Here is an 11,826-nt window from a genome sequence, read left to right as displayed (position 1 = left end):
CTGTCTTTATTTATTTCCTGCCCGGTTAACTGGTGTTAGCAACATTGGCAATAGACGTGAATGACCTACAGCAGTGATTTTCAAATTGGGCACCTTGATATATTGGTGGATTTGGGGAACTGAAGTCCGCCCGTCTTAAAGGTGCCGAGTTTGAAATTCAGCCATCTCCATATTGCTTCTCATTCTCGTTCCAGGCCATCCTGAGGGACCTTCTGCACTTCCTGATGGTTTATGTGATCTTCCTATTTGGCTTTGCAACAGGTGAGTGTCATGGTGATGGGGGAGGCACAGGTGAGCCTAGCCAAGTTAAGCTCTTTCTTAGTTCCACCCAAGCAGGAGGGTGCCAAGGATCAAGGAGAGGTCCTCTCTTGGTGTCCCAGGTCTGTTTTGAACTCTGGGAATCCTGTCTACGATAGCTGGGCTAGAATTTACATTAGGAAGGATTTCTGTGGCAAGTGTGCTTTAAAAAGGGTGAGTAGATTTCAGTTTTGAGCAGACAGAAGCTCCACCAGCTGAATCCAGACAGAGTCTCTTGTTTGAGAAGGGTGGCCATAGAAATCGAATGAATGAGTAAACAAGTGACTGAATGAATGAGTGAATGAGAATGAATGAGTGAATGAGTGAGAGAATGAGTGAGTAAACGAACTAATAAATGAATGAGTGAATGAATGAGTAAATGAGTGAATGAGTAAATGAATGAATTAATGAATGAGTGAACGAATGCATGAGTGAATGATAAACGAGTGAGTGAATGAGTGAATGAGTGAGTAAATGAATTAATAAATGAGTGAATGAATGAATGAGTGAATGAATAAACAAGTGAGTGAATGAGTGAATGAATGAGTAAATGAGTGAGCAAATGAATTAATAAATGAGTGAGTGAATGAGTGAATGAATGAGTGAATGAGTGAATGAATGAGTGAATGAATGAGTGAATGATAAATGAGTGAGTGAATGAGTGAATGAATTAATAAATGAATGTGAATGACTGAATGAATGAATGAATGAATGAGTGAATGAATAAACGAGTGAGTGAATGAGTGAATGAATGAGTAAATGAGTGAATCAGCGAGTAAATGAATTGAATGAGTGAGTGAACGAATGAATGAGTGAATAAATGAGTGAATGAATGAAAGTGAATGAATAAATAAGTGAGTGAATAAATGAGTGAATGAGTGAATAAAGGAACGAGAGTGAATGAGTGAATGAATGAGTAAATGAGTGAATTAGTGAGTAAATGAATTAAATGAATGAGTGAACGAATGAAAGTGAATAAATGAGTGTGAATGAGTGAATGAATGAGTAAATGAATTAAATGAATGAGTGAATGAGTGAATGAATGAGTGAATGATAAAGGAGTGAGTGAATGAGTGAATGAGTGAGTAAATGAATTAATAAATGAATGTGAATGACTGAATGAATGAAAGTGAATGAATAAACGAGTGAGTGAATGAGTGAATGAATGAGTAAATGAGTGAATCAGCGAGTAAATGAATTGAATGAGTGAGTGAACGAATGAATGAGTGAATAAATGAGTGAATGAATGAATGAGTGAATGAATAAATAAGTGAGTGAATAAATGAGTGAATGAGTGAATAAAGGAACGAGTGAGTGAGTGAGTGAATGAATGAATCAATGAGTGAAGGAATGAATCAATGAGTGAAAGACTCAGCCATGGAAAGAGCATGCAGTAAAGAATTCAGAGTCTACATTTCTTGGGATCTTGATGCAAACAAAAATGAAACAATAAGCTCAGTTGAAGAAGTAAGGGGTCCTCCAAAGATCAACCAGCCACTTTGGGTCTCCTCTCCTTTAAACGGAGGAGTTTCCCCCAAACATTGCGTGGAGGAAGGGCTGAAATTTCCAACGACTCCTTGCAGCTCTCGTCATTCTCACCGGGGACGCTTCCCATTCTGCCCGCAACGAGTCCCTCCCGCTCAGCGACGACTCTAAAGACCAGGCCGTATATTCGGGGCTCTTTCAGACTGCCCTGCAGCTCTTCAGATTCACCATCGGCATGGGCGACCTGGAGTACAACGAGAAGTTGAAGTACAGTGACTTTGCGATGCTGTTGGTCCTCCTCTTCGTCATCTTGACCTACATCCTCTTGCTCAATATGCTGATTGCCCTGATGAGTGAAACCGTTACCAACGTCTCCGGGTACAGCCAGAGCATCTGGCAGTTGCAGGTAAGGCCCCTTCGATCGGGACGGTGGCCATTTCTGGCCCAGCGGTGGCTTAAATGGAACCAGGTTCAAAGACTCGGTAGAAGAGAAGATTTGTTAGTTCAGGGTTCAGCTGCTGCTCTCTGAGCTTGGTAGTTTTTTGGCAGACGTTTCGTGACCCAACTAGGTAACATCGTCAGTGCTAGAAGGCAGGGGCAGTTGTTTTATTTATGTACCACTGGCTTTCCTTGTCAGTGTCACTGGTAGTTCTTGATTAGGCTGTCATTTAGTGTTTGATTGTCTCATGTTCCCTTGTTCAGTCATGAAATGTCTGCAAGATAACAGTCAAGTTCAGAGAGCACCAAGGACATCATAGTCCTCTTCCCCTTCCTCCCTTATCTATCTATCTATCTATCTATCTATCTATCTATCTATCTATCTATCTATCTAAGATTTGTTTTTCTTTGCAGATATTTTCCAGGGGGCATAATTGAGGACAAAGTAACTGGGGAGGGGGGGAAAGAAAAAACAGAATAAGTATCCCAAATCTTTCTAAAACTGCTAAAAAACCTGCTTCAGAACTTTCATCTGGGGCACCCAGCCCAGTATATCAAAGATCGATTGACGCTGTGCTTCAACAAGAAAAAGTGAACAATTTCCAAAAGGAAATGCAAACAACATTACAAGCAATTGAGGAAGCAATTGTTTCACGTAAAGAAGATACAAAAAAGAAACCATGAGGAGACAAGAAACAATCTGGATAAGATAAAGGAGCAGGTCTTCAATATAAACTCACAGTCAGAAAACTTTCAACAAATGATTACAAAGAATGAGCAAAGAGTTCAGAAAACGGAAGATAAATCAGAAGAAACGGAGAAAAAGATGGAAGGAAATAAAAGAAGAAAATCAAAGACCAGCACAGGCAAATGAAAACTTGGAGGGAACAGTTGCGATATTGGAAATGGAAAAAGCATCACATTTTTTTTTAAGATTACAGAACATACCTGAAGACAAGGAAGAAGACCTAACAGATTTGATTACTAGCTTGTTTGCTGAGGCTCTAGAAGTGGGAAAAGATGAGATGGAAGGAGAGGTAGATCAAATATATAGACTCAATTCAAGTTACGCAAGGAGGCATAGAGTCCCCAGGGAGGTACATGTTAGATTCGTGAAAAAAACAATGAGAGAGGAAATATTGAAGAGAGTGAGAGATGAACCACTGTTGTATAGGGGGGGAAAAAAGAATTTGTGGTCTTGAAACAGGTACTTAAGAGGATAAGAGACTCTCGAAAATAATTTTTGACTATAAAATTAAATGAAAAGGAGTGAAATTTAGATGGTTAGTCCTGGATCCATAGCTCAGTACTCAGCTGCTTAGGCCTTCCGGAAAGGCCTGACTGCAAAATGCAGGCCCGAATGCAGCTGCAGAACTTCGGCCCCAGAAGAAGTGGACCAGCTGGGTGGTGCTGTCGGTGCCAGAGGTGAGGTAAGGCCTACCCCGAAAATAAGACCTGGTGCCTCTTTTGGAGGCCAAAAAGAAAAAAGAAAAATAAGACCCAGTCTTATTTTGGGGAAAACACGGTATCTATCTATCTATCTATCTATCTATCTATCTATCTATCTATCTATCTATCTATCATCCATCCATCCCTCCATCTCTTATCTATCTTATCTCTCTCATCTATCTTTTCTCTCCCTCTCCCTCCTCTCTCCCTCTCTCTCTCTCTTTCACATCTATCTCTTCTCTCCCTCTCCCTCCCTCCTTCTCTTTCACATCTATCTCTTCTCTCCCTCTCCCTCTCCCTCCTTCTCTCTCACATCTATATCTTCTCTCCCTCTCCCTCCCTCCCTCCTTCCCTCTCTCTCTCCCTCCCTCCCTCCTTCCCTCTCTCTCTCCCTCCCTCCCTCCTTCTCTCTCTCCCTCCCTTCCTCTCTCTCCCTCTCTCTGATTTATAAGCTCTCTTCAACCAACCACTCTCTATTTGCAGAGAGCCATTGCTATTCTGGAGATAGAGAGAAACTGGATCTGGTGCTGGAAGAAGACCCAGAGAGCTGGCTGCTTCCTCTCCGTTGGCTCCGAGGAGAAGAAAGACCAACGGTGGTTTTTCCGGTAAGCTTAACCACACGCCCGCTTGGGGTATGAAATACGCCGTTTCAGAAATGGACCTTCTCTTGAGCAAAAAAAGGAACGCAGGACGCCTGCGGAGACTGGCGAGATTCTGTTACTGCTACTTATAACTCCTGGGGTCTTTTTCTAGCGTGGAAGAGGCAAACTGGGAAGGCTGGGATGAAAAACTCGATGCCCTCAGAGAAGACCCTGCAGGATTCAACCTTCTGGAGAAGGATTCCTCTTCGGGTAAGACTACATCAGGAGTTGGTGCCCACAGGTCTCCGTTACTTTCTAAACTGTGGGTTGGGTTTTACTGAACGGCCTTGAAGTGAAAGAATAGTGTTGTCCCGGTAAACTGGTTCTGCCCGGCGTGCAACACTGACTAAACCGCACACCAAGGCGGGAATTTACAACAGCTTTCTTCTGCCCAGAAGAAAGGACACAGGAACTGCTTGCCACCAGAAGTCGTGGGCACTGCTCCATCGCTGGAGATTTTTCAGAAGAGACTGGACATTGACCTGTCTGAGACGGTGTAGGTTCTCCTGCTTGAGCAGGGGGATGGACTAGAAGACCTCTAGGGTCCCTTCCAGCTCTATTCTATCCAGGGGGATAACAATAACAGAATAACCAGAGTTGGAAGGGACCTTGGAGGTCATCTAGTCCAACCCCCTGCTCAGGCAGGAAACCCTATACCATTCCAGACAGATGGTTGTCCAGTCTCTTCTTAAAAACTTCCAGTGTTGGAGCACCCACAGCTTCTGGTGGCAAGCTGTTCCACCGGTTAATTGTTCTCACTGCTTATTTTTAGGTTGCTTCTCTCCTTGGTTATTGCCCATTGCTTCTTGTCTTGCTTTGTTGTCTTTTAAGCATTTAAAACTTTTCTCTTTCATGGACTTTTTTTTTTTTTGAAGAAAGGGATCATTCCCAACAGTCGTGGGCAAAGACTACGCCTCCCATAATGCCTTTTTACAGATATTCCCACTTCAAGCCATCCCCTCTTAGGTCACCCTAAGACACCCCCCCCCACTAATGTTTATTAATATTGCTTAGGATGCAGGGGCAATACAAGGTAGGTCCTTGGCCTGTCCCCAGAATTGAGCCCAAAATTGACGTTGCTAAGTGAGACATTTGTTAAGTGAGTTGAGCCCCATTTTACGACCTTCCTTGCCACATCTGTTAAGTGGGTCACTGCAGTTGTTAAGTGAGACACACGGTTGTTAAGTGAATCTGGTTTCTCCCCCCCCCTCCCCGGGATGCTGCAAATGTCATAAATATGACAAGCATCAGAATTTTGATCATGTGACCACAAGGGATGCTGCAATGGTCGTAAGTGTGAAAAACGGTCATAAGTCACATTTTCCAGTGCCGTTGCAACTTCCAAAGGTCACTAAACGAACTGTTGTAAGTTGAGGATTCCCTGGATTCAGCAACCATTAGCACATTTACCCCCCCCATTGCCACTAACCTAGCACGCACACACAGCCTTGTACGTTCCCCTTGTCTCTTGCATTATTTGCAGAGTCAGCAAAAATATATTTCAGCATAATCATCCAGCTTTAAATAGATTTTAAGCACATCTCTTCAGACAGTCGCCCTGTCTGTGTCTGCATTTGAGGTTCCGTTTCTAGCGAGCATTTCCTGGTGATTTAGCAAGCTTCCTCTTCACGCAACAACTCTTAGCTAACTTTAAGGCAGCAATAGGTGTAAAAGGCCAAAGAGAATAGAACAGAATAGAAAATACGTAATGTAATGTAATGTAATAGAGTAGAGTAGAGCAGAACAGAATAGAAAATATGGAATAGACTAGACTAGAATAGACTAGAATAGACTAGAAATAGAAATAGAAATAGAAATAGAAATAGAATTTAGAATAGAATAGAATAGAATAGAATAGAATAGAATAGAATAGAATAGAATAGAATGGAATGGAATGGAATGGAATGGAATGGAATGGAATGGAATGGAATGGAATGGAATGGAGTGGAGTGGAGTGGAGTGGAGTGGAGTGGAGTGGAGTGGAGTGGAGTGGAGTGGAGTGGAGTGGAGTGGAGTAGAATGGAGTAGAATAGAGTAGAGTAGAGTAGAGTAGAATAGAGTGGAGTAGAGTAGAATAGAATAGAATAGAATAGAATAGAATAGAATAGAATAGAATAGAATAGAATAGAATAGAATAGAATAGAATAGAATAGACCTGGAAGGGACCTTGGAGGTCTTCTAGTCCAGCCCCTCTCTCAAGCAGGAGAACCTATATACCAGACATGTCAAACACAAGGCCAGGGGGCCGGATGCGGCCCGTAAAGTGGTTTCATGTGGCTCGCGAAGCCATCCTGGAAACAGTGAGAGAATGGCCCCCACCGCCTTGGCCCTGGCCCAGAGACCCTCCTTCTGCCAGAGACCCTCAGATCTGTCCCACTCCTGCCCAGGCCCCCATAGGCACCCTTGATGCCAACGATGTAGAGCTGGCCATGCCCACCCAGTAGGCCATATGCACTCTAGCCACGCCCACCCAGTAGGCCACACCCACCCTGGCCATACCCACCCAGCCCCCTGAGGGCAACCGCAATGCTGATGCGGCCCTCAATGAAATTGAGTTTGACACCCCTGCTATATACCATCTCAGACAATAGGATCTTCTGACCTCTTCTTCATTAAAATAGGTGGAACCTGACTTAACAGCAGTAACTGTGAGAAGGAACGTAGTCCTAGTGGACCAACCCTTAAATAGGAGCCAGCCGTGTGCTGCAGCTGCCAAAAGAGCCAACACAGTGCTAGGCTGCATTAACAGAGGGACAGAATCAAGATCACGTGAAGTGTTAATACCACTTTACAAAGCCATGGTAAGGCCAAACTTGGAATACGGCATCCAGTTTTGGTCACCACGATGTAAAAAGGATGTAGAGACTCTAGAAAGAGTGAAGGGAAGAGCAACAAAGATAATTAGGGGACTGGAGGCTAAAACATACAAGGAACGGCTGCTGGAATTGAGTATGTCCAGTTTAATGAAGAGAAGGTGACATGATAGTAGTGTTGCAATATCTCAGGGGCTGCCACAAAGAAGAGGGGGGGTCAGCATCCAAAACGGGGGACAAGTTATTCCCCAAGGCACCTGGCGGCAGGACAAGAAGCAATGGGTGGAAACTAAATTAAGGAATTAAGGAGAAATTTCCTAAAAACAGTGGAAAGGCTTTCCATCAGAAGTTGTGCATGCTCCATCACTGGAGGTTTTAAAGAAGAAATTGAACAGTCATTTTGTCCAAAATGGTATATGGTAGTTTTCCTCCTTTTGCAGGGGGTTGGACTAGAAGACCTCCAAGGTCCCTCCCAACTCTGTGATTTGGTATTACAATATTATTATTATTCCGCTTGGGGGAATTTTAGCTGCTGTCCGCCAGCAGGTGGCAGTGTGACTCCACCAAACTGAATCCAGCCTGGCTGAATTCCAGGTTAAGGCCAGACTATCTCTAACTAGATAGTCCTCCACTTACGACAGGTCACTTAATGGCTGCAGTTACAACAGACCGACTTGGAGGCTGGTTCCAACCCAGTTCCGAAGTTCTGGCGGTCGCTGCACCTAACTTTGGGAGCATGACTGCTTGCGGCTCTTTTGCGGCCATTTGGCGTATTTTGTGATAGCTTCACCCAAATCTGGCACTTCACTTAACGACCATGGCATATTTTTTTTAACGACAGCTGCACAAAACGTCCTGAAATCAATCTATCCGTTTTCCAACTGTCATGTCTTGCGACTGCAATAGGCAGTTTCCATTGCGGTCAGAAGTCAAGGGTTCCCCAACTTACGACCACACTGGAGCCCCAAATTTATGTCGCTAAATGAGGCAGTCGGTAAGTGAGTTTTGCCTCAGTTTACAACCTTTCCTGGCACCGCTATTAAGTGAATCACTTCAGGTGTTAAGTTAGTAACATGGTGAAGGGAATCTGGCTCCCTCGCCTGATTTGTCAGAAGGTCGTAAAATGTGATTCCCGTGACCCTGGGATGCCGCGATGGTCATAAATGTGAGTCAGTTGCCAAGTGGTCTGAATTTTTGACCACGTGACCGCAGGGACACTGCAATATTCGTAAGCAATATTCAGAAGTCACTTTTATCAGTGCCGCTGTGACTTTGAAGTGTCACTAAATGAATGGTCGTAAGTTGAGGACTATATATATGTAAATAAAACACTGCTTCCTGTGATACTTTTGCTCATTGCTCATATTTTTTTGACTTCCCTGTTACTCCAGAGTCGAAACTATGGGACTGGCTGCCCCGGAGAAAGTCGCGCTTGTCTTTGGTGGTGGAGGAGGAAGAGCGGGTGTCGCTGCAGGACTTAGGGCCGTAGGGAGGGAGGGAGAGAGGGGGGGGAACCTCAGCCACGAATGGACCGGCCTCAGCTGCTCTTCGATGGAAACAGAGGGTGGAAGTGCGTGCCTTTGGGCTGAGCTGACTCACTTAGTGGCGGGAGAATTCTGTGTGCGCCTCAGTTAGTGCAGATCATAAGTTATCTGAGAGTGAAAAAACCAGCAGAGTTTAGCCCATAGCCTCCTCCTACTACTACTACTATTACTACTTTTCCTTTTCCTTCCCCTCCTCCTCTTCCTCTCTTCTTCTTCTCCTCCTTCTCCTCCTCCTCCTTCTCCTCTCTCCTCCTCCTCGTCTTCCTTCTCTTCCTCTCTCCTCCTCTCTTCTCCTCCTTCTCCTTGTCTTCCCCCTCCTCTCTTCTCCTCCTCCTCTTCCACCTTCTCCTCCTTCTCTTCCTCCTCCTCCTCCTCCTCCTCCTCGCTTCTCTTCCTCCTCCTTCTCCTCCTCCTCTTCCTCCTCTTTTCTCCTCCTCCTCTTCCTCCTCCTCCTCTTCCTCCTCCTTCTCCTCCTCCTCTTCCTCCTCTCTTCTCTTCCTCCTCCTTCTCCTCTTCCTCCTCTTCCTCCTCCTCTTCCTCTTCCTCCTTCTCCTTGTGGAACAACCTGCCTCCAGATGTTGTGGGTGCTCCATCACTGGAGGCTTTTAAGAAGAGAATGGACATTCAGCCATTGGTCTGAAATGTTACAGGGTGTCCTATTTGAGGAGCGGGCTGGACTACAAGACCTCCAAGGTCTCTTCCGTTATTCTGTAAAAAAGACGACAGTGCCACAAGACAGACCACTCACACACACACACACACACACACACACACACACACACACACACAGAGAGAGAGAGAGAGAGAGAGAGAGAGAGAGTTTCACACACATTCTTCCTATCCACAAGATATATTTATGCAAGAGTTTCGGCAAAGGATAAGCATAGTTATAACTGCCTCTGCAAAGTTTACACCTTTAAGTCATTAAATAAACAGCCCAGAATTATAAAAAAAATGCAATTGGAAAACTCGCGTCATTTTATGCCGTTAACGGGAACTCATCCAAGAAGCACAAAAATCAAGACGGAAGCCGCGCAATCAAGTTCCACTTTACATACACAGAAAGGATTGAGGATTGGGGGACAGAGGTATGGGGTGGGGGAACTGGCTGCCTATTATGGTGCCAGACAAGTCTGGTCAGAACCAGAACGGGGAGCCGTAACCGGGCCGCCAAATGGGCCGAGAGTCGAGAGCCGTGCTGTCCACAGGAGAAGAGAGCAGGCGGAAGACAAACCGGGAGCTGAGGGGGATAAAATTTAAAAACAGGACATGGATATGTATAAAAAAAATATTGATAAATGTCTGAACTGATCGTGTTATAATTAGAAATGTACTAACTTGAATGTGATATGGTAACCTGAGACATGTACAAAAGATCTTGTTATTGGACTATTGATTACCCAGTCACCACGCTGCTTTCTAAATATTTGGATGTAAAATTGGAAAATTAATAAAATTTGTTTCAAAACAGAAAAGAAAAGAAAAGAATTCAGGATATATTCGAGGAAAAGGAAGAAGAACTGATTGAATGAGCTGTTAGGAGAACTGTGGGGAAGTAGGGAGGCTGTTTAATGAACATCAGTGGGGTCCGTTCCTCCAAAAATACTTTAACCAAATGGTCTTTCTTATTCCAAACAACATACAGAAAAACAGAAGAAAAACTACTTGATGATTCAAATGCATTGACTTGGAAAAGTTAGTTGGCAAAGAAAGAAAGCTAGAGTAAGGCTGAAGAAAATAGAGGTTTTGAGCCATTGGATGGGATACTATATTGTTAACTAGATGTTTGAATATGGTGGAGAATAGATAATTGCTAGAAATAGAAGTACTATCATAACTAGAAAGATAAGGTTTTTAACTAGAATATTAGATTTTGATATAAGAAGGGAAACAGGAAAACACTAAGAAGTTTGAATAACGAAGCTTTTGGTTACCCAAATATAACTCACTTTCAAATTATAAACAATAGAGACATTTTGAATACTAGTGGGAAATTAAAAAAAAGCGAAAACAGGATACTGATTGAACATATGGATCTTAAGTACAAATGCAATTAAGATATGTTTTGTCTAGAAAAGTAATCTAAAACTGATTTTATTGATACTATGAGAAAAAGATAACAAAGATGTCAATATTCAATTGTATATTTACTAATAACAATAAGAATTGTATTTGCCTAGTGTGGGAAAACAGATACTACTGGAAGAAGAGATGAAACATGATGGTGCAATAATGGATCTAGACTGAAGAAGTTAATATATACCACTCAATTACTAATGGATCCAGAGAACACATTATCTATTAAGTACCTGATTGTAAAACTAGAAAATCTATATATCTATATATCTATATCTATATCTATATAGATATCTATATTTCTCTCTCTCTCTATCCATCTATCGATCCATATCTATCTATCTGTCTCTATCTTAATCTATCTTAATCTATCTATCTATCCATCTATCTATCTATCTATCTATCTATCTATCTATCTATCTATCTATCTATCTATCTATCTATCTATCCATCCATCCATCCATCCTGTGTATCTGTCTATTTCTCTCTCTCTCTCTCTCTCTCTCTCTCTCTCTCTCTCTGCATATTAGGCCTAATATGCAATCAGCCCCAGGTTCGAATCTCAGAAGGGTATGGCTGACTGATGAAGACTAAAGAGTCAGAAATGCATCTCAGTCTCCCTTAATTCTTTGTTAGTAATTTACACAAATATATGAACTGTCCGGTGTGACTACAGCCTGTTCGATGGCCTTCAAGATAGGCTGAAAACAGGAAATAAAGATTTGCCCCATGTTTGGGGCCTAGCAAGGTAATCTAAATAGTTAACATTTGACACACACACACACACACACACAAATATATATATATATATATATATATATATATATATATATATATATATATATATATATATATATATATGTAGCAAAAAGGGATCACGTGACTCCCCCGTGACACTGGAACTGTCGTAAGTATGAACCAGTTGCTTAGATTGGGTGGGTGTGGCCAAGGTGGGTGTGGTCACCTCAATGTCGCTCGTGGGGAGGGACACCTGTGGGGGACAGCTGGTTGAAGAGGGACAGTTGCCACCTCTAAGGCATGGTGCGGGTGCCGTAGGTTCGCCACCACTGGTATAAGTAAAGA

At 43.0% G+C, this 11,826-nt stretch overlaps 1 protein-coding gene across 1 annotated transcript in view; it reads left to right on the top strand.

Annotated features, from left to right (window-relative positions):
• Window positions 1–8,973, top strand: part of LOC310632885 (transient receptor potential cation channel subfamily V member 2-like) — a 36,729-nt gene extending 27,756 nt beyond the window's left edge. Inside the window, exons 12-16 of the mRNA XM_083350343.1 lie at window positions 195–261; window positions 1,881–2,188; window positions 4,153–4,274; window positions 4,423–4,520; window positions 8,515–8,973. Of these exons, the coding sequence (XP_083206469.1) occupies window positions 195–261; window positions 1,881–2,188; window positions 4,153–4,274; window positions 4,423–4,520; window positions 8,515–8,612 (693 nt within the window). The 3' untranslated portion in view covers window positions 8,613–8,973. The remainder of the gene's footprint in view (window positions 1–194; window positions 262–1,880; window positions 2,189–4,152; window positions 4,275–4,422; window positions 4,521–8,514) is intronic.
• The last annotated feature ends 2,853 nt before the right edge of the window (window positions 8,974–11,826 follow it).

Source organism: Vipera ursinii (assembly GCF_947247035.1).
Source record: "Vipera ursinii genome assembly, chromosome: 1".
NCBI lineage: Eukaryota > Metazoa > Chordata > Lepidosauria > Squamata > Viperidae > Vipera > Vipera ursinii.
The sequence above is the reverse complement of the archived record's forward strand: the minus strand, read 5'-3'. Positions and strand labels throughout refer to the sequence as shown.